Source organism: Eurosta solidaginis, chromosome 5 (assembly GCF_040869045.1).
Source record: "Eurosta solidaginis isolate ZX-2024a chromosome 5, ASM4086904v1, whole genome shotgun sequence".
Taxonomy (NCBI): Eukaryota; Metazoa; Arthropoda; class Insecta; order Diptera; family Tephritidae; genus Eurosta; species Eurosta solidaginis.
In genome coordinates, this window is record NC_090323.1 from 251,674,429 (window position 1) to 251,698,749 (window position 24,321).

The window sequence follows — 24,321 nt, forward strand, 5'->3', positions numbered from 1 at the left end:
CGAAGGTGGAGAAATGGTTTGGGACATTTTTTGTTAGGAGCAGTATGTATATACATTATTTCTTGTCTTTGTGTAAATAATGAAATTTTAATATATTTTTTCTGAACTTCATGATTGAAAAAATGAGTGTATGTGAAAAAATAAGATCTTCAATCAAAAGTAAAATTCGAACAAGTACAAAATTAATTATTCATTCAACAAAGATTGTTAGAAAAGATTCAGAAAGCTGAATGAAAAATGATAAAAATTTTTGATCATCAAAAGTATTCATATTTGATTATTTCTTTTGTTTAATTGTATGATAACTCATTATTTAGTCAGAAAGAGTAATCAAATTGTATTGAAATGTAGGGAAATTCAAAATTTAATCACCTAAATGCTGAGTGGGTTGCTACTTGAGGCGTATACACTATGGAGTCAATTTGTTGCAGATAATATATTTATATATATGTAAATTTATATAGTTCGCTTATTAAAGATATACAGAAATGGCAATTTACGTTGTTTTTGTTAGCCTTGAAGCAACGGCTTCATATTACAATAACAAAAATTTGTGTAAAAAAAGGCAATATCTATCAACCACAGGGTGTTTAAATAAAGTCAGAAAATACAAATGCCACAACATTTTGTTGGTAGCTTTCAAATTATGGCCCGGTTTTTCAGTAGTTAGTTAAGCTAAACTTAAACTAAGTTTGCTTAAACTCTAGTCAAATTTAAACTTCAGTTAAACTGCTGAGCAGTTTTTCAGTCACAGTTTAAGGCCGCGTGTGGGGTAGACTTTTTGTACGGCAACACTGTGTTTTTTTTTTTTTTTTGTTATCTTGATAATTTGTAGATACGGCAACAGTTGGATTTTGTTTACCCAACAAACATGTGAAAAAATCTCTCCAGCCTTAGAGAAATATATATCTAGTTCCAGAGCTGATATCCAACATCATGTTGTAATTATTCTTAAATCAGATAGTTATCAAGTTGTTATCCAACTTCATTCTCCAATCACTATCCAACCTTTGAGAAATTTTGTAAAATGTATAGTTCTCGAGTTCACCTCCAACGTCATTCTCAAATTATTTTCCGACCTTTGAGAGATTTTGTGAAATGCAAAGCTTTCAAATGCATATCCAATACATTTCCCTAATTTATATCCTACTTTGCATATCGATGTGAGGTGGGTTGAAAAAAATCTTCCCCAAGGTGGTACCACCAAAGCCAACAGCTGTTTATTGTGAGAAATAAACACCTGGATGATAGCAGCAAAGAAGCGCTATTAATTAAAAATAAGTTATACACATTTTATTTTCTTGAAAATACTGCAGCATTGTAATCTTACATTTGAGTCCAGTGAGAGAACCACACATAAATACAAGTTAGGAACTATATTTTTTTTAACTTAAGTAATAGCATTTTTTGCTTTATAAAAAAAATTCCTTTTTTGTTCAGAACGTTATGATTCTCAAGTTGAGTCCTGTTTCGAAACAACTTTTGCCTTGCTTTATCAACATGAGATGTAGTGGTCCTTAAGCCCAAATGCGTGTTGGGTATATTCGATGTCATTGCCAACGACCGCAAATAACTATAGGGTAACTAGAGTTTAACCCTGTCAGATCGGCCGCTTAAGCTTCAGTTAAAATAGACTGAAAAACTTCAGATAAGTTTAAGCGTAGTTTAACCGACAAACTGAGTTAAACTTGTACTGAAAAACCGAGCCTAAGAAACGTAACAGAAAGATAAAAACCGCTTTACCTCAATATGTAGCATACTTTTAGGAGATTCTCAATAGAACATATGGAAAAGTGTAGGGTGATCAAAAAAGTAAAATAAGATAGCAAAAAAATATAGCTTTTATTTATTTAATAAGCGATTTTTAATTATCAGTTTTTATTACTTCGCATATTGTTGAACATACATACATACATAACATCCTGTGTGAGTTTCAGGCCCCTTTTTTTATCAAAGAGCTTTTGTCTTTATCGTTTAAATCTAATTTCTGCGTTTGAACAATCACAAATGCTTGAAAAAGTGTATTTACAAAACTAATAATAGCTTGCGAAATTTATCGGTAATGAAGGCTGTATTATATCATTAAATTAAGCATAACTTTAGGCGTTAGAGCTTAAAATGATGGGCAAAGTTTAGTTCTCATCAGAAAGAAATATGCTTGAGTGAGTCATTTTTTATTTATTTGTTAGTGTTGCTTTTTTGTTGTAGCTTTTAATTTAATACGCGAATGCTTATCATATTATTAGTTGCTTTGAATATATTGAATGCAATAACACCCGTTATAAAAATATTTATATACCTACTTAGCATACTTCGCCATTTTCTTTCTCTTTGTTGTTGTATGTATATGCATTCATTACTGTCAGTATTTAGAGCAGCCAAGGAAACTTAATACAAAACATCCTGTTTTGAGCAGATATAATACAAAGTTAATGTGACAGTATACACTTGTGAGTAAAAATATTAGCAGCAAAAGTTATTATCAAATCCTTGCAGTAATTTTCGTCTTTTTTTCGTTATTTAAAAAAGAAAATAATTATTTTGTAACGAAAATTAAAATTAGATATTTCAAAACATTTGCAAAAAATTGAAAAATAGAGAATTTTAAAAAATCTGCATACATTTTTCTAAATTTTTATTAACCATCTTGGGAAAAATTTTCAGTCTACGGCTTTGTAGTGCAATAAGTCTAACAAAGTATAATTTCAAAACCCTTACGTATTCATTTTTCAAACATTTTTCGCCTTCTTGCTTAAAATTTTTTACTATACAAAGTGTGTAAAATTTCAAATACTCTTCCTTTAGAAAAAATACTTACAAATTTTTAAAGACCTCACATATTTAATATAAATGAATTGTAGTACAAAACTGCGTACTAAAAAATATCCTAAAACTAAAACAAAAAAAATGGAAATTTTTATGAAAATTAGAAATTTGCATTCGTTTTTAAAAATAATTTTCCCGAAGTATGTTTTACTTACTTACTTAATTAATTGGCGCTTAACCGTCTAAACGGTTATGGCCGTCCAACAAGGCGCGCCAGTCGCTCCTTCGCTCCGGCAACCGGCGCCAATTGGTCACACCTAGGGAGTTTAAATCGTTTTCCACCTGGTCCTTCCAACGGAGTGGGGGCCGCCCTCTACCTCTGCTTCCATAGGCGGGTTCCGATAGAAACACATTCTTGGCCGGAGCATCATCTTTCATTCGCATAACATGGCCCAGCCAGCGCAGCCGCTGCGTTTTAATTCGCTGGACTATGGTGATGTCTGCGTATAGCTCGTACAGCTCATCATTAAATCTTCTTAGGTACTCGCCATCGCCAACGCGTAGAGGTCCATAAATCTTTCGAAGAACTTTTCTCTCAAACACTCTCAAAGCCGCTTCATCTGCTGTTGTCATGGTACATGTTTCTGCCCCATATAGCAGGACGGGTACGATAAGTGACTTGTAGAGTATGATTTTTGTTCGCCGAGAGAGGACTTTACTTTTTAATTGCCTACTTAGTCCAAAGTAGCATTTATTGGCAAAATTGATTCTTCGCTGGATTTCGGTGCTGATGTTGTTGCTAGTGTTGATGCTGGTTCCCCAATAAACGAAGTATTTTACTATTTCGAAATTATGGCTGCCAACAGTAGCGTGGTTGCCAAGGCGCGTATGCGCTGACTCTTTGCTCGATGACAGCGGGTACTTCGTTTTGTCCTCATTCACCACCAAACCCATCTATGAAGTATGTTTTACATTTATTTTAAATTAGAAGCAGACTTCGGAAAAGAAATTGTAAGAAATCATCGGGAATTTTTAGAGACATAAATTTGTACTGAAATAAGTTGTAGACAAAACTGCATCCCCGTAAATTTTCCGAAATTCTAAAAAAGAATTTAAAAATTGTACATTGGCAAACAAAACTTATTGTAGTACAAAGCTGCATACTTGAAAATTTCCAAATATGTACTCTTAATGAAAATTTCCTATTACTCTAAATAAAAACTTGGATAAGTTTTTTTTTTTTTTTAATTTCTAAAATATACGATTATTTTCCAGCTATACAATTGATTTGTTGAGAGGTGTTTTTTACACAAACGAAAATAAAGGAAAAAAATAACTGCAAAGTTTGCAATTAAATGTTGCTGCTATTTACTTACTCGCAACTGCACATATCTGTTATATCAAACTGTCGAAAATCGAAAAACTTCTCACAAGTTTTTAAATTCATCAGTGCTAACCAGCAGCATACATAGCTGCAAGGAACTCTGCAACTGCTACAACAACAACAGCTACAAACTCTGCAGAGTTCATACCATATTTTACTTTACTTTATAAACTTTTTAATTTATTTCCTTCTTTTTTGTGTGCATAAAAAATGCAACTCAGTATGATAGAAGATCGTTAAATAATTTTTTTGTAATTTTTCATTGCCAGTAGTACATGACCGCATTGCTAAAACAAAACGTAATGTATGTGCATAAGTATGTGAAAAGTAGTTACATATGTGTGTGTGTGTGTGTGAAGTTTTGAGCTGTAAATTACTAACCGCAAAGTTACACATACCAATTCACATACGCATGAGTGTTTGTGAGTATATACAGTTGCAAGTAATTGCGCTTTAAGCCCTTAAGCATTTACAGTTTTCAACTCTTCCACAAGAGTAAACATTTTTTAAATAATTTGCAAAAAAACTGATGCAATAAAAGGTGAGATCACACAAAACGAAAAGCTGAAGTTAGGGAAGCAATTTTTTTTTTTTTTTTTTTTTTTTGCTTCATAAATATTTTTTATATATGCAATATTATAACAAAAATGTGGCTCGAGCTGAAAATATTAGTTAAAATATAAGAAAAAATAAAGGAACGGTTTAGAAAAGGTTTATCCACGAGGGGGTTCTATATATGGGTGATTCTCCGCGAGCTTATAGTTTTGTGTCTTTTCGAAATTTGAAATATATTAAAGCATTTTCTATGAATTAAATTATGTAATTGAGCTAAAATTATGTTTATTTTAAAGTTTCATGTTGAATTTTATTGACTGATCATCAGTTTTATGAAGTTATAGTTCATAATGCCCTACAAATGTCACAACCGTGGCATGTCCACAACCACATTTTTCATAACATTTTAGGTGGTTACTTTTTTAATCTTTAATTACACGGGTATTAAACTGTCATTATATTAAATGATTGACTTAATCTGCAATACTAACTGTTGTTTTAATGATAACATTTCTGTTTTCGCTTTGTAATTTGATTTTGAAGTGTCCACGAGTTTTTGAGTAAAATATGTTATTCAAATCGTTAGGTTGGTACTGCTTTATTGCACACTGGTTTGTGACATGTGAGTGCGAATTTTGATCAACAAGTGTCCCCGCATATTTTCATGTAAATGTTTGCTGTCTTAAAATAACTAATATCCATTTTTAAACACTGAAGAACTGGAAAAGCGGTACGTATCAAAAAATCGTGTCACACCGTGGCACTTGTTTTTTTTGGTAGTTTTAAGTTAAATACCGTCTATTGTACTATTTTTATTTAAAGTTTGCTGACATAACCTTAAAATTTTACAGAAAATCTTGCTATTCATACTAGCTTTTTTTAATGAGCAATTTATTGTCAAAATGTCACAACCGTGGCAGGTTTCAGTATCAGTATAACGGAAATTAATAGCTGTAGCTCGTCCAATTTGCGAATGTTTTTTAGCTATAAAAACTCCTAGAAAAATGATTAAAAATATTTGAAAATCGAATATTTTTTTACAAACTGTTGGGTTAGTAAAACTGAGAGCTCGTGGAGAATCGCCCTTTTATGTTTTAACTTAAAGTATAGCATTTTTTTGTCCAATCTGCCTTTTTCGATACGGATCCATGGCGGAGCCACGCACAATCGCGGTCATGTAGTAATTAATATTTTTATTAGTTTTGGTTTAATATACAGCATTTAAATATTTATAGCAAGTTAAATTTGGTTTTTGTATAAATAATTCATATACAGCAGCGTGTATAAAAATTGCAACAAAAGATTTTCGTTAATTTAAAAAAAACTTAATGAATTGTATGAAGATAACTTTGTAAATGAATTTCGAAAACGTTTTCAAAAAACCTCGAAAATTCGAAATGTAGGAAAAATTAAGTGCAAAGCGGTTGCAAACTATTTTTAAATGTTAAATTTTTTATTTTTATCCTTTTTATTTGAATTTTATAACTAAAACTATGAAAATCAATTTAGAAACCATTTGCGAAAAACATTACGAAAGCTCTAGAAGTATTTAAGAATCCATATGCATATTTAATAACTTTTACTAAGAGTTTTCAGGTCTTACGTGTTTTGCAGTTCTTTCAATTGTAGTCTACAAAGCATAAATTTATGGTACAATTTTTTTGTGTTTTTCTCGATTTATGGCAATTTTTTTCAGATTACATCCATATAAGGAGTAAAACAATTAGCTTATGGACTTACATAAATTGATTGGACACAATGCTTAAAACATTTCTTAAAATTCTGGGTAAAAATTTCGAAAATTTTTCGCGGGTTTTTATACAACTTACAAATTTTCAATTTTTTTCGAAGAAGTTTTCGAAACTATTATTCCATACTTTGCACTAAACAATTCAATAAAAGTTGTTAACTATTTAAATCGACTTCGAAAGCGTTTATGTAACAAAATTGGTATGAAATAATGCAGTTCAATCAATTTTAGTCTAAAAAGTACAAATTTGAAAGTCCTCATAAAGTTGTTCGAATTTTTTTTGTGTTTTTTCGAAATAAAAAGTAAAATTAATAAGCACTTTGACTTGGTCAGTGATATCAGATGTAGGAAGTGCGGGTTGGAGGAGGAAACGATCGAGCACGTTCTGTGCTCGTGCCCTGCGCTTGCCAGGCTAAGACTCCAGCTATTAGGAGTGATACAACTGTCAGATCTAAAAGCAGCAAGTGGCTTAAGTCCTAGGAAGCTTCTAGTATTTTCCAAGAGGACGGAGTTATTTTATAACATGGGTCCTGGTTTTTGATAAGGTTTTTCAGTTTAGTAGTTAAAACAAACTTCTGGTAACACTACGGACTCATTCAGTCTATGTGAGTTCCTCATGGACCGGCCAGTTCAACCTAACCAAAGCACTTTGACCAAAATTGATTGTACAACAATACTCAAAAATTTTTTCAAAATGCTGGCTAAAAACTTCGAAATTTTTTGAAACCAAATTTTGAATTTTCGCAAACGTTTTCAAAATTATCATTTTATACTTCATAGCTCATTCACAAGTTATATAAAAAAAAAATATTGAAACATAACCTAAACAAATATGTTGCATTCCAGCACGTAAACAGCACCCAACATACACTTGTTAATCAGATTACAGTCACACTAGCAGTCATTCCAACTGCACTGTGGTTATATACATATTAAACAAATGTCTATTTTGTTGTTGCTTCCATTATTGCTGCAAGCTTCACTTTAAACCTTGCTCCTCACTTTTCGACGACACTACAACGGCTATTTACAGAACAACTGCACTGACGTATAGTCTGTGTGCTGCGATTTTTTTGTTTGTGTTCTTATCGTCTGGCCGTGATGGCGCGATTTAATTCACTTACAATCAATTACACATACATGCATATGTATATCTCCTTCAGACCATTTCATCTACCCACCCATGAGTCGCTGCCGCCATACTGCTCTTCGCCAGCCATTATCATCATCGAACATTTTAAAGATTACGAATTGCAACTACAAACAACGTTCACAGTCGCAACAACAAGAATAAGAAAAAAACAAAAATGCAGTCGCGCCAAATGTTCGTAACGTTGACACAAAATGCAATGCCACTGAACTTTAATTGGCACATTTTGATAATGAACCGCCAACGACAATGGCGACAGCGACTAAAGCACAGCCACAACAATCACAAAAACAATAACAGTAGCTGAATATGCAATACGTTGCAAAAACAAAGCAGACAAAACATGAAGAACAGTCGGCTGTTTGTTTGCAGTATTTAAATATTTATAAATACAGATATACATAAGAGACAGCAAAAACAATAGTGTGGAAAAAAATTGAAGATTTTAAATAAAAATTCAAATGAAATAAAAAAAAAATATATATATGTATATAGAAATAAAACTTTGACTCCGATACCGCAATAACACTGAAAAAAGATGTCGCTGTTACGGGCATAACAACTATTTTTCGTTTCATTGCCGTCATTGCCATCGCCGCCGGTCGTTAGCTCGCTTCCAAATGCAAACAAACTCACTTTGGGTTTCGAAGTTAAAATAATGCAAATGACAGTGGCATTAGCCGTAATAAATGGAATTTTTTAATGAAAAATATTTGTCTGTAAACATTCATACATATATACGTACAAATTGTTGTTCTATTAAAATTAACAATTATAAATTCCTAAAATTCGTAAGCAAGAAAACAAAAGTGGACAGGTAAAAAAAAGTAAAAACTTGCGAAGCTAAACATTTTAAATTTAATTCAATAGTACAAAATTCAATACTGCAAAAATTAAAATCGGATTTTTAAATTTTAAATTGAAATTTCAGAAATTCAAAATCTAAAATGTACATCTCTGACTCTCACTGATGTATACTAGAACGATTTTCCGTCATCCTTTGTCTGCATTGTGCTATCTTCAGTGTCATCTTTTGTTCTTGTGAAGTAATTAAAAATTCAAATTTCAAATCTTAAGATAAGTTTCAATTATAGTTGATCATTTAAATCAAAATCAAAACTATTGATTTAAAACTCAAAACTCAAGAGTCAACAATAAAAAATTTTAAAATTCAACATTCAGTACTCGAAAAATCAAAAGTCTAAAATGTGAAATTTACAATTGAAAACACAACTTTTTTTTAATGGTATAATTAAAGCAAAATGTTGAGTATTTTTAAGTCAATATTAAATATAGAACTTAAACTTCTAAGTTCAAAATTTGAATTTAACACTCAAAATTCAGCACTCTAAATTTAAAAAATTTAATGCTTGCACTCAAAAATCTAAAGTCTAAAGTTTTAAATTGAAAACTCGAACCAAAATTTTCAAAATTGCAAACCCACTTGCTGAACGGCTAGTTAACTTTTTTACTCAAAGTTTTTCAAATAAACTCTGAGCTAAAAAAATAACTTGCTGTTCGTCAAGAGTGCCTTAGAGCAAAGTGTTGAAAATTTTTAAAAACAATATTCAAATTTAAAACTTAAGTCCCTCAATTCAAAATTTGACTTAAAAAATTATTTTGTATTTAAAAGCGAAATATTGAAATTTAAAGTAAAAAAAAAATAAGATTTTAAAATTTAGAATTCAAAAATGCATTTCAAAGCTCTGAAATAAAAGTTAAAAATTTTAATATTTAAAAATTTAACGTCAAAAATTTTAAATTTAAAAATCAAAAATGCATTTAAAAGCTTTGAAATAAAAGGTCAAAATTTTAGTTCTTTAAAATATAAATTTGAAACAAAACATTGAAAATTCTATTGCATTCGTCCAGAAAACTCAATACAAAAGTTGTCGACATTTTTTCTTTATTTTTTTACTATTGTTTTGTTAAATACTAAATTCGAAAATGAATTTCAAAGCAAAATATAATAAAAATTTTCAGTTTCGAAAACATTTAAGGTTTAAAATTAAAAATTCAAACTTTTGTTTCATTCACCCAGCAAATTCAATACAAGAGTTTTCGAAACTTTTATTTATTTTCATTGCTGTTTTTATTTTTTGTTCCTCATTTTTGATTAACTAAATTTTTTATAGGATAAACAATATTAAAACAATAAATTAAAAATTTTATATTTCTAAAATATTTAAAATTTTAAATTAAAAATTAAAATTTTTTTTCATTCGTCCAGAAAATTCGATGCAAGAGTTTTCGAATTTTTTTTTTTATTTAATAAATTTAAAAAAATTCTAAATCTCAAAAAATTATAAATTAGGAACGTAAGCTTAACAATATGAAATTCTAAATTTTATGTCAATCGTATAGCATATTCAGTACAAAAGTTTTCGAAATATTTTCTTTATTGTTTTACCTCTTCTTTTGTGTTCCTCATTTTTGAAGAAATAAATCTTATATAGGAAAAGATATTTCAAAACAATAATTTTAAGTATAAATTCAAAATATAAATTTAAAACGATTTTGTCATATGAACTTTAAAATTTATTTAACCGTGCAGGAAAAATTTTAAAGTTTATATGCGAAAATTCCCTTAAAATTGTTAATTGGAAAATCAAAAATTCAACCTTAAAATTCACATTTTAAATTTTATAGTCCAAATGCTCAAAAATCACAAATCGAATCAAATTCAAAATTTAAAAAAGTTACTTATACGCAGCGTAGCACCATCTAAGCCTGTGTTCATACTGCAGGATGAATTACCAAGTTTGCTCATGGCTGGGTTTTGTTATGAAAATATTTCGTCCACAGGTAAACAAACATCAACGAGTCTAAGTATATCGCCGTTATTAAAGCCAAAACAGCTCTTTGTTCAATTCTTTTAAATAAAAAAAAATGTTGAAAGAAATGTTGATGTAAAAAATTAGCACACAATATTAATGGGCATATTTTTCTACAGCCCTTTAAATTTGGTGAAATATTTATTTATCATTCTACTTATTTGTATGCAACTGCCGCTATAAAGCAATATCTATTTCAAAGCACAAACTAAAATTAGTAAAAAATGTAGCAGACAATAACAATAACTAAATTATGTTAACACACCAAACAATTTTTTTTTGTCAAATACATAAATAGAAAAAAAATTTTCGCAAAACAATAAAAGATTAATTTCTAGGAAAAAACTACAAACAGCAGCGGAGAATGCATTCAGGCATCAAAAAAAAAATTTAATAAATAAACAAAAAGTATATACAACATTAACTGAATTACAACAAAGCGCACCACCAAACCAAAGTAGCAGTCATTGCCACACTGGGCGTCCGTTTTATCTTTGTATGTATGCGTGCGAGGTTGTGAGGCATTTTGTTATGTCTGCCCACAACTGCGCTGTGTTAACACAATAAGGCATTAGCTAGACCGGCAAGGAATGACTTGCTGGCTGTCTGCCGGATGCCTATCTGACGGTCAGCAGACTGTTTTTGCGCCGCTGCCACGGCTGACCACGAAACAACTTGCGGGCGGCAAAAAAAAAGTAAAAAAAAAATCTATAATAATCCACAAAAAAACGAAAAACAGCAAATTAAGGAGAGTAGAAAAAAAGTAACTTAGGCGAAATACGACGCCAGCCTATCTCCCACTGGCAACATGACGGTGGCGTTAACGGAAAGTCAGCAGCCAGGAGCGTGTGGTGGCAGTGAAATGCGCAGAGAGCCACCACTTCTTCTACATACGCACCAAAATATTTTGCATATAAATGAATGAAACAAATGTTTTTTTTTTTTTTGTATAAAAATAGAATGTGCAATGGTGGGTTATAGGAATTTCAATGCATAACAAAAATAATTTTATAACAAATTCACCGGAAGTGATTGTTTTTGTTCATTTGCTTTTTGTATTTTTACGTATTTTATTTATTGTTATTTTAATCATTATATTTTATTTCTTAAATTTTTTGAAAATTTTTTTCATTCATGAATTTTCGTTAGGCGACTTCATTGGTGTGTGCTGTCTGGGATTTGAATTATTTATTTGCTTTCGCGTTTCTTTTTGTTTTTGCTCAGATTACTACAGTTGTGCGGCTGCCTTTAGATGCCCTCATCTGGATTTATTGTGCATTTTCATTTCCGTTGCTAAATGTTATGACGATTGCTTACTTTGCAATATAAAATGTTGTTCTTGTAAAGCGAGCAAGCACTGCCTGAGAATTGAAATTTGAAAACTCGAAAACAAAAAACTCAAATTCTAAAACTTACAGTTCAAACTCGTTTTACAAAATTTTAACAACTCAAATTTCGAACAGAAAATTATAAATACGAGTTGGAAATTGCTCCTGAAAATTTCAATCTCTGAACTAAAAGTAAAAACTTTAATTTCAAACTTAAAAAATTTTTAGTCAAAACGCAAAAAAAAATTTAAAATATAAAATTTTAATTAGAAAACTTCAAACTCAAAATCAAAAAAATCAGAATTCGAAATTCAATTCAATTAAAACTCTTCTTAATAAAATTTAAAATTAATGATTTAAAATTCTGTTTAATCAAATCGTAATACTTTAATTTCTAAACTTCAAATTAAAAATAAAGATTGGCATTTAAGTTTGCAATAAAAGTTATCAGTTTAAATATCAGAACTAAAAATTCAATACTTTAAAGTCAAAATTTTTATTTAAATTTTTTCAAAAAATTTATTTTTTTTGAACTTGAAATGCGAATATGTATATCTACAATTTTTCAAACAAAATTAAAATCAAATATGAACACTGAAAATTGAGTACTATTTGCATTTTAAGCAATCTAATCTAAGTTTTGAATCAAGGCGAATTCAGTACTAGGTGTTGTTGTCCCAATAGCTTGTTGCTTCTTCTTGATTATTTCTCATACAATACCTTGTACAACAATCAGTTAATCGAAATCAAAGACAATTTTCGCTTTGCCATAAACTTGCCTTTTGTTCGTCCTGATGTACATTCTTCGAATTCAAATTTAATTTTTTAAAATTTTTTTTTTTTATATGTATTTAATTAGCGAGCTTTGCTCATATTGCTTTATACAATGGTTTTGTTATTGATAGTAGAGAAAAATTGTAAAGGTTACAAACGGCGATGGTTACTAGGATATATTTCTGAATTTCACTTCTTCATCAGCTAGCTTTTCGTGAGCTGAGCACTGAACTCGAATCTCCAACATTCATATCAGTGCGAAGGCAGATGCCTTTAGCTACTCAGCCATATGAATGTCCCGTTGCTCGCTTAACAATTGGTCTCTAAGAATTGCCTTTTCATTTATATTCTTTTTAATCACCATTGGCGGCCACCGTGGTGTGATGGTAGCGTGCTCCGCAAACCACACCGTATGCCCTGGATTCACACCCCGAGCAAAACGACATCAAAATTTTAGAAATAAGGGTTTTCAATTAGAAGAAAGTTTTTCTAAGCGGAGTCGCCCCTCGGCAGTGTTTGGCAAGCGCTCCGGGTGTATTTCTGCCATAAAAAGCTCTCAGTGAAAAATCATCTGCCTTGCAGATGCCGTTCGGGGACGGCGTAAAGCATGTAGGTCCCGTCCGACCAATTTGTAGGGAAAATCAAGAGAAGCACGACGCAAATTGGAAGAGCAGCTCGGCCTTAGATCCCTTCGGAGGTTATCGCGCCTTACATTCATTTATTTTAGGCACATACACTCTGTATGTAGTTTATTCCTAATAGTGTGGATATGATTTAGGCGCGCTTTTGAAAGCTTAGTAACATTTGGTCGGATGTTTACAGTATTTGTATTCAATACGTCCGCTGTTACTATTATATCAATATGATTATATGTATTTAATTAGCGAGCTTTTCTCATATTTCTTTATACAATGGTTTTGTTATTGATATTAGAGAAATGTTACTAAGCTTTCAAAAGCGCGCCTAAATCATATCCACACTATTAGGATAAACTACATACAGAGTGTATGTGCCTACATGGTGATTAAAAGGAATAGAAATAAAAAGGCAATTCTTAGAGAGCAATTGTTAAGCGAGCAACGGGACATTCATATGGCTGAGTAGCTACAGGCATCTGCCTTTCCACTGATATGAATGTTAGAGATTCGAGTTAAATGCTCAGCTCCCGAAAAGCTAGCTGATGAAGAAGTGAAATTCAGAAAACTGTCCTAGTAACCATGGCCTTTTTTTTTATATAATAAACATCTCTTTTTACATTATTTTTAAGACTTAATGAAAGATTTTAAATAAGTTTTTTTAATGCAAGCGTGAGTATATTGACCTTGATAACCATTTCCTGATTAAATAAATAAATTGAAGAAAATCTGTTGGAACAATTTATTTTTAAATATCTACAGTCTTTCTAAAGCTGCTTGAATCATTCAGAAGTGGATGATACAAAAGCGAATCGCTAATGAGATTGTCCCAAATCTTTATGTTCTTACTTTTGCATCATTCATGCGCATATGTATGTGTTTTTCTTTAGATGAGCACAGTTTCTCCGCCTATCACAAAGAAAATTCAGATTTGAAGTCCATAGCAAAGCAATATCGAAAATAAATTTTTTTTTCAGTAAGAGAGGAGTTTTTCTAAGTAGGACGCCCATCGGCAGTGAATTTCTGCTTTTCAAAAGCTTTTCAATGAAAATTCATTCGTTCGGTTCCGTCCAGTCAATTTATGGGAAGAACTAAGAAAGGAGCACGACGAAAGTTGAAAGAGAAGCTCGGCTTAAATCGCTTCAAGTGTTTTGTTTTTTTTTAGCAAAGTGTGCGAATTTTCCTGTGTTGAAAATCACAATTTTTAATATTTATTTTTCTCTTTTGAGTTCTTTTTTTATTCTGCAAATTTTATATCTTCTCTTATCTTTTCCTATGCCTTCATGTCTTTTAGCTTTTTATCATATTTCCTTCTTATTTTATTTTCCAAATTTTTGGCTTTGTGCCAACTGAGGCAAAAATGCGACGTCAACATGCTGTCTGCCAATTTTCTTTACCAAAAACAGCAACAATCAGAAGTAAACGACGAACAGCTGACAGAGTGCCGGATAGACGTGCAGACAAAGTGACTACAAAAGATATTGCAAACAAGCACACCTACATTTGCTTGCTTACGTGCAAAGTCACATTGTACTTGTAATATGCTTGGCGCAGACAAACAAATAAAAGAAATGAGTAAAAATCTAAAATAAATTACAACAAAAAAGTATGCCGTAAGAGCATGTGAAGAAGCAATCAGACGCAGTCAGTCAGACAGTCACTCACTCATAGTACACTCGAACAAGCATAGATACAAACATACAGGAATAGTAATAACCGACAGACAACGTTAAAGTTATCATCATCTTCACAGACACTCAGTCTGCAGTCAAGAAAAACAAAGACAAAAATTTTCAAAAAAAAAAAATTTTTAAATACCAATCAAAATAAAAAAAATATAGCAAAAATCTAGTGATGACCGTTTTTTTCTCATTCCTTGCACTACTCATTTGTAAATATTTGTGTGTACGTGTGTATGTGTGTGGATGTATGGTTGCGTGTGTATATGTTCCGTATACTTTGGGGTACCAAATGTGTCTTAGATAAATATTTTTTGCCTTATAAGACTTAAGAAGTAGTAGGTTTTTGAAAACTTGTCGAGCAAAAAACACGAAAGCTTTTCCGAAGCTTTTTTTATTTTTTTAGTCTATCAAATTTTTTAGTTCTATCAAATTTTTCAATAGAAAAATCATGTTTAAATAACTAAGTTAGTTGCTATAAACTTTTTCTGTCATTACTAAACAAAAGCTCGGTAATATACGAGGCTTCACTTTCAAACCAACCTAAAACCTTTTGATCCAAATTTTATTCAAAGCATTGCTATGTTCGCTCTTTTAGCTTAAGTAATTAATTTATGTAGCAGAATTTAATAGATCTTAATTTGGAGCAACAAAAGTTTAGAGATTTGCCTGCCCTTCCAACCCGAACAAAAGGCTCTTGTTGTTGTCTTAAGAGTGCTTCGCCCCATTCAATGGGTACTACCACTTACAAATTGTCACCAAGGTCCTCTAACAGAAGTCCGAAGAAACTTGCAGATACAACAGGGGCGGACCATAGGGAGATTAGAGTTAGAGGCGTAGTGCCCACATTACAGTTGAAAAGGTGGTTGGTGTCATGCAAACATTATGATTCTGGACTAGTAAGAGTTTCACCTGTTACAGTATCCAGGAGGAAATTCCGCCAGGGTGACTCGCCTCTCTTTTGGTAGTGTGCTTTCTTCTTCGGCAAGAGTATTGTATATTTTCACTTACCCTTTCTCACAATAAATAAGATAATGCCAACTTTTATATTTTGGAAAAATGGTTATAAAAAACCCAACTCTTTATTCGCTTTTATTAAAACTGTCACAATCAAAGTTCTTTCCTCTATTCTCAATCACAACTGAACTCTTTCACATCTAAAGTCAATCTAACGTCAATCTGGCTAGCGCAGTATTGCCAGACTGGCTTTATAAGAATGTAATTCAGATAATGTTGTCAGCCATCAGAAACTCGTATCTCGATACCATACAAATATATTGATCGTTTATATTGATAACGGGGTTCACCGGGCGCGCCCTGATAAAGGCGTTTACCAATCACACGGCTGTGTGCATAGTGCTTATGAGGATGTTCCTTTAACCCTCTTGGAAGCGAGGCTAAATTAAGCATTTTTTACTAGCGAAGAATCAATCTTGCCAATAAATGCTACTTTGGATTGGTAGGCAATTGAAAAGTAAAGTCCTCTCTCGGCGAACGAAAATCGTACTCTACAAGTCACTTATCGTACCCGTCCTGCTATATGGGGCAGAAGCATGGACCATGACAACAGCAGATGAAGCGGCTTTGGGAGTGTTCGAGAGAAAAGTTCTTCGAAAGATTTATGGACCTCTACGCGTTGGCGATGGCGAGTACCGAAGAAGATTTAATGATGAGCTGTACGAGCTATACGCAGACATCAACATAGTCCAGCGAATTAAAGCGCAGCGGCTGCGCTGGCTAGGCCATGTTATGCGAATGAAAGATGATGCTCCGGCCAAGAATGTGTTTCTATCGGAACCCGCCTATGGAAGCAGAGGTAGAGGGCGGCCCCCACTCCGTTGGAAGGACCAGGTGGAAAACGATTTAAACTCCCTTGGTGTGACCAATTGGCGCCGGTTGGCGGAGCGAAGGAGCGACTGGCGCGCCTTGTTGGACGGCCATAACCGTTTAGACGGTTAAGCGCCAATTAAGTAAGTAAGTAAGTCCTGGTTTGTGACAGTTTACAAGAACTAAAAACCATTTTGCGATTAAGTTTTTCCTAGCGATTTCATTTCTGGAAACTGACCGAATAATTGTTAAAACTTGTAGAATATCAGCTTAAGAAATAACTTTTAGAAATTTGAACAGCGTTTTCTTATTCTCAAACAAAAAACCTTCTTAAGAACCATTTTCTCAATTTAACTATACGGTTTGGCTGTCCCAAGGCGAATTCAGTACCAGGTGTTGTTATCCCAACGGCTGATTGCTTCTTCTCGATTATTTTCCATACAACGCCTTGTAATACAACATTTCAGTTAATCGGAATCAATCAAAATTTCCTTTTGACTTCACATTCTGCTGCACGGCGAATCGGTTGAATTCTTTTTGCCACCACCTGGTATGGATCCGCCTTGGGCTGTCCGATAAAAACATATTTGTAAACAAAATTTGTATTTAAAGGACAGATAAATTTTTAAGTTCACATGAGAAAAACGTTCGTAATCTTCTCCTGACGACTTAGTAAAAGATAAATCTTAGTAAAGCTCATTTAAACTGTTTGTTACAAAATATTCCGAAAAGCTTTTATGCTCAACACCTTCCCCGTTTCCTTTCTATTTCTTCAACAATTTTAAGCTATATACGCTTGGTTTTTGCTTTAAGTATGAATTTATAATCACCATATAAGTGCTGTTAACTCGGCTGCTAAAAAATTATAAGCTTTAAGTTTAACATGATTTAATATTGGTTGCTAAGCCAAATTCCATGTACGTATGTATATCTGTTAAGGGAGATCAGTTTATTTACTTTAAGAGCTGTATAGAAACACCAAAGAGCGAGAGCTTTCACATCCACAAAAGTTTTTCTATAAGTGTAAAATATGGAGGCTTGGACACAAAAGGCCTAACTGGTCAAACATACATTTGTATGAGGTTTTTCGCTGGGCCTATCAAAAAGTGTCCGCAAAGCTTTTTTTGTTAGAAAGAAACTATTGAGGCATAATATTTTGTGATGATTGTAAATATAAAACTGTCTGCTGACAAATCTCTAATCAACTATTTTTTTTTTTCTTTTCAGATGCTCTCGGTACAGACTGCCGGCTGCGCGGGAATGGAGCGGCTCGGCGTTCCGACCCGCACAACTCTTAACTCACCTCCCAACGATAGGTAAGATGGCATATCACATACTTTTTTAAAGGCAAAATCTAATATGTACGTTTTTATCTTGTTCGCTCTCTCTCTCGCTCTCTCTCTCTCTCTCGTCTTTTGATTCCATCACACAGAGGGCAATATAGTTGTAGAATGCGCGTGGATGCTTTGCCAGCGCGAGAGATTTTAGTACGTAGCGAAACTGTGATCCGTAGCAACAATACTAGCAACAGCTATAGCAGTAGTAGCAGCAGCAGTAGCAACAGAAATCATCAGAAACAACAACAACAACAAAATTTATTACATCTAGAACATCACAATCAACATTCCCACCATCAACAGGAACAGCATCATCACCATTACCAACAACAACAGCAAATCCAGCAACATTACCAGCGCATGTCAGTGCAACAACAAGAACATCGGCAATCAGTGGCTAGTGGTAGCGGGAGTATCGCACGCAATGGCAGTATGCCAGCGCGTAGCAATAATTTAAGTATTAGCAATAGCAATTTCATGCGCGGCGGTATTGAAGCGGCCACGCTCAAATATAGCAACTTGGCCAGCGGGAGCGGTGGAGGAGCTGGTAGCGGCCATAGTAGCAATAGCGGCAGCAATAGTTCCTGCAATAATCACAGTATCGATCATCATCAACACTATCAACAAGCGCCCCAATTGAAGCAGCGTCTAACGCCTAATTGCCCACACCATGTACTGTTGCCGGATAGCGAATGGGGCCAGGATCGTAATATGCAGATACGCACAGGCTATCAGGTTGGTGAGCAAATGATATTTATTTTTTGAAGTATATTACTAATTTTCTTTTCTTCCCCGCGTTTAGCAATCAGAACTAACGCGTTCCTACATCAAACCGCCGCCAAATAAAACCATAAAAGACGTTCCAGAACAATCATCCTATAATTTAACAAATGCGCTAACGGCGCTTGCAGGCTCCAGCACAGCGTTGTATGCGCCAGGTGGCAGTTCAGCAAGCGCGCAGTCACATTTCCAACAACAACAGCAACATAAATCAAAGCCAAATGTGATTACAAAGCTTTTTTCGCGCAAAAGTTCACCAAAATCGCCCACAGCGCTAACCTCATCATCATCCTCATCGTCAGCGGCATCAGCATGCTCCTCGCTGGCATCGTCCGCTTCAATATCGTCCATGCCCGTATCAGCATCGTCCTCAGCATCATCAATAGCATCTGCGGCGTACAATGCTACTTCAACTGCCACTGCTCCTTCTGTTAATGCAGCGATCGCTTTATCGCCTTCCGTATCGACAAACTTATCAGCGTCTGCGCTTTCGTCGGCGCCTATAGCGTCGTTGCCAATAGCAACGGCAGCAACATTAAAAACGACCGCCTGTAATTATGGCGCCGCGAATTCGTTACAATCGTCCACGCCACCTTCCATCACTGCTGGTTTGGCACCCAGCACACAACTACTAACTACAATTGGCGTCTCCCCAACAGCCACATCCTCCGTTTTGTCTACGGAACGTATACCAACACCACCCTTGTCGGTGACGGTACCAATTGGCGCCTATCACCATCATCATCAACGCGAACAGCAGCACGCGCAACTACAGCGTTTCTATCAGCAACAGCAGCAGCAGATGTTATTGGATAGCATAGTTGCTGAAAGCGCCAAGCCTACAACATCGTTACAATCGTTAAAGAGTAACGATTGTGAGTTAGCAATGACCAGCGCCGCTGTAGAACCTAATAGCAGTCGCAACAGTTTAGTCGCAATGGATTGCTATCCCTCGTTAAGCGGTGATTGCGCGTCTACCGCTTCCACGGTTGCAACAATAGTCGCTGATAGCTATAATTGCAATTGCAATAGCAAAGACTGCAAAAAATGCGATAAGCGAGCTAAAACATAGCAACTCGCCGATAACGCTGCAACAACTTCCACAATTGAAGGCATTGAAATTGCTGAGATCGCCTAGGCGCTGCGCGGCAATGCGCGGAGCATGGGTGCAATTGGAGAAGTGGAGAAGAAAAAAGACACGGGTACAGCGCAGCGTGAAGAAGTTGCGCATAAACTAGCAACAAATTCCTGTATGCGTAGGGACTCAGGGGAGTGAGGGTATAATTTTGGTAGAACGATGTGTATGTATGCATGCTAGGGTGGTACAAAAAAACTTTTGTTTTCAACATTTTTTCAAATTCTTGTAGAATTATAAAGTCAATTCTGGTAAAATATGAACGTCTTAATGAAAAATTATTTTCGAAATTGAAAAATAAAAAATAAAAATTTTAACTAAATATTGAAGACAAAGAGCTATAACTTAATCAAAATTATAACTTTAACAACTATAGCTAATAACAAAAAATCAATAAAGGAAAGTTACAAACGGAGATTTGAAAAAAAATGCAGAGCTAAAACTTAAAATGAATACTAAAATGTTTATATTTTAATTTCAAAGTAGTAAATTTGTAATTTTACATTTTCATTTCAAAGTTTGAAAATTTGAAGTTTTATGTTTTGTTTTTAAATTTTATTTGAAATTAAAAATTTTAAATTTATTTTAGTTTTAGATCTTTATTTAAAAATTTTAAATTAAAAATATAAATAAAATATAACGAAAAATAGGAACTAAAATTATTTTATTTTCACAATTTTAAAATTTTGTAATTGAAATAGAAAAACTAAAATTCAAAAACTAAAAGTTCAAAAAGCCGAAAATTATAAATTAAAAATTTTAATCAAAAATAAAAATTTAAATATAAAATTCAAAACTGAGCCGTAGAACACATAAATTGGAATTTAAAAATTTAATTACAAATTCGATAAGCTTCAGACTTAAATTTTAACAAATATTTAAAGTGAAAACTTAAAGGCTAAAAATAAAAAATTCCTTTAAATCAAAAATTAAATTTGGCAAATAAAATATTTATAATTTAAATTTAATAACTTGAAAATACATAAATAAAAAATCGATTCAAAAAATTTAGGTACTAAATCTTAAAAACGATTAGAAATTGAAAATTGGTAACTCCTATAAATGAAGATTTATAAAATTTAATTAAAATGAAAATTGCAAAAGAAAAAATTATTATTATCAACATAATGAGGCATCATATTTTACCAAACTTTTGCATACAATTGAATTTTTTAGCTTTTATGTGCGCCAAATACCTTTTTTTTGCATCACCCTAATGTTATGGCTACATATTTGTGTAGGTAATTGCTGCAATATGTTGCACATGAAATTTAACTTGTTTGTGTTGATTATCAAACTACTTTGTACGCTGGTTTCATTTAAACTTTGTATTCACACATCATTTCCAAACACAACAGTGGGCGCTTGAAGCATAAAAAGTGGAAAAAATATAAAACTTAAAAATTGAGCAAAAAACATTACAAACATTTTATAGAAAAAAACGTATAAAACTGCATGAAAAGAATCTGCAACGAGCAGTGCCTGTGGCCACCGTTAATGCTTTGCCAGCTGAGATAATTTTATTTTCTTAAGAATTAAATAAATTATGTAATTTCTAGAAACGCCTTAAGTTAAGATTAAGATGATTACTTTGGAGGCCTAAAAATATTTTTTAAAGCAAATGTTTAAAATGCTTTGTAAACTAATTTTTTAACTAATGAATTTTATTGCCTTTGTTATAATTATTTTATATTTTTTTGAATGTAGATTTATGTTAGTATGTATGTCTAATGTAATTATTCAAAATTTATTTTAGTCAATTATGTTAACGCAATTTTTTTCCAAAGCCAAAAATTTAAGTCAAATAACAAATAAAACCGTTTAAAAATAATTAAAAACAGGGCGGGCAAATTTGTGCATTGTGTTCATGATTTAAAACAATTAAATACATATGATTAATGTACACGTATGTATGTATGTATGCATGTATGTTTTTAAATGCCTTTCATTAGCCAATTATATGTATGTATATATTTATGTAAAACAATTATTTACAAATTTATATGTAGGCATCATCTCAAATTGCTGGCAAACGCACACATACACACTGAAGGCAAACGCTCAAGCATTTGTAGTGCGCATGCTCAACACTTTCGTCACTATTTGTTTATATGTAGCTAATGCTGTTGCGTTTTCAAACGATTTTAATTTGTAGATTTAAAGACAAAATATTAAAATAAATAAATAAATATATTATTTATATAAATTAGTAAGTAAATTTAATGCAATTGTATATATCAATAATAATAGATGTTAGCATAGTTAATGTTAGCATTATAAATGTGTATGTATTTATATATAGATACATATATATGTTTAAGTAAATTAGTGAGAGCAAAAGTAAACTATTTAATGAAATGGATTTTTAATTAGCATAAAAAGTAGCGTGAAAGTAGAAGTAAATTAAAAGATATAATATTATAAATATATATGGAAAAATGGAATACAATAAAGAACTATGCAAAAAGGCATATGTATACTAAATATATGCAATTGTAACTCTAATATCAAAAAAGGCAAATAGCTAAAAATAAAAATTCTTAAAAAATTTCAAATAAATGGAGTTTTTGATTTATTGCTTGGTTACTTGTTACTCAAGCTCTATATATTTAAGTCCGCTAATATTGGGTTTCCAAAAATCTACAATATTAGGTGCGCCTAAGAACATGCAACATTTTCTAAACATATCTCTAATAGAGTTGTCAAATATCCGTGTACCTGTGATTTTGTCACAGCTACTGAAATATCACAGTACATTTCAGCGACAGCTTACAAAGAATATTCGTGACTGATTGCCTTTGACAGCACTATTTCCCGTTACCAATCACAGACTCAAACATAGCTCTCATCACAGGAACAAATCTCTTCTATGTTATAAACCAATACAATGAGCAATTTACTTAAGCTGCGACTGAATAACAGTAGATGTCCCAAAAAATTACGCGGAGTTCATTATTCGCAACACAATCCGCAGGGAAAAATATAAAACTGATTCCTGTTGGCGGTATTTGTTTTTTTTTTTTTCAGTCACAGTCACGGCTAAAAGCCGCTGTGAATGGGAGGTCCCAATCACAGATAACATTGTTCTTCAAAAATCACGGGATCGGCCAACATTAATCTCTCAATAGCCTACTATGGGCGAAGCGAAATCATTTGAGGGAAATTATTAGTAAAACTAATGAAGGATTTTGGAGGTGCAAAAAAAAATTGATTCAATAGCCACTTGATGGTCATAATGTCAATATAGTTGACATTGTATCTATTTATAATTTGACGTTGGGACTATTTCATATGGTAATAACTTGAATTGACTTTGTGGCCATTTGATATGGTCATAACGTCAATTCACGTTATGGTCGTATACCTTATGTAACCCCTCCGAAGACCGCTATAAGTTTACAGTGGTACCATTTCCCTGAATTTTAAGTCGTTTTGTTCCGATTAACAGAGAATATGCTATTCGATCGGAAGCAGAATTAAAACAATTGTTATTCCCAGATACTTGGATATTAGGACTACATACTTACTGGACATTAAGTAAATTCGTATTATCCGGATTTAACCTAGGCCATATTGCTATTTAGTTTTGCAAACCAAGATAATATAAGGGATCCAAAATCAGGAATGGCCATAACGTCAACGCACACCTTAATCCTCACACCACTTCTTCCGGGTTTTTTCAGGATACCAACAGTAAATTGGTTCTGTAGCTTTCGGCCCCAGTTTCATATGCTGCGCTAAGAAAAGAGGGAACTCAGCCAGAAGTTCTTTTGCGTGTATGTATATAACTCTCTTGTGTTTTCAAACTAGGGCTTAACATATTTAGCCATTTCGTACCTACTTTTCTGCACGACTTCGGAATAAAAATTACCATTTTTTTCTATCCCTAATGAGCCTGAAACGAATGCACGCATAGAAGACTTTTATTAGTCTCCTAACCAAAGTCCCTATTATATTGCAGATAGAGAGAATACCATTTATCTTTTTGATTTATACGTCGAGAAGCAATTTGGTCTCTTCTCTTGTTTTTTATTTCTATATAAATTTTATCCAATAAAACACTTACTTACTTACTTAATTGGCGCTTAACCGTCTAAACGGTTATGGCCGTCCAACAAGGCGCGCCAGTCGCTCCTTCGCTCCGCCAACCGGCGCCAATTGGTCACACCAAGGGAGTTTAAATCGTTTTCCACCTGGTCCTTCCAACGGAGTGGGGGCCGCCCTCTACCTCTGCTTCCATAGGCGGGTTCCGATAGAAACACTTTCTTGGCCGGAGTATAACACAACTTTGTGCTTTTTCTCTTTCCGATCTGGAATATTTTAAAACTTTAACTTTCTCACGAAAGAGTCATTTTGTTCTTTTTTTATATAGACTCAAAAAGTCCGT

At 32.9% G+C, this 24,321-nt stretch overlaps 1 protein-coding gene across 6 annotated transcripts in view; it reads left to right on the forward strand.

The window, feature by feature from the left end:
• The window catches only part of LOC137253209 (streptococcal hemagglutinin), a 168,418-nt gene extending 147,708 nt beyond the window's left edge, over positions 1-20,710 (forward strand). For all 6 annotated transcript variants that reach the window (XM_067789747.1, XM_067789745.1, XM_067789742.1 and 3 more), the window contains 3 exons: positions 17,910-17,998; positions 18,115-18,754; positions 18,822-20,710. In XM_067789747.1, the coding sequence (XP_067645848.1) occupies positions 17,910-17,998; positions 18,115-18,754; positions 18,822-19,871 (1,779 nt within the window). In that variant the 3' untranslated portion in view covers positions 19,872-20,710. The remainder of the gene's footprint in view (positions 1-17,909; positions 17,999-18,114; positions 18,755-18,821) is intronic.
• The last annotated feature ends 3,611 nt before the right edge of the window (positions 20,711-24,321 follow it).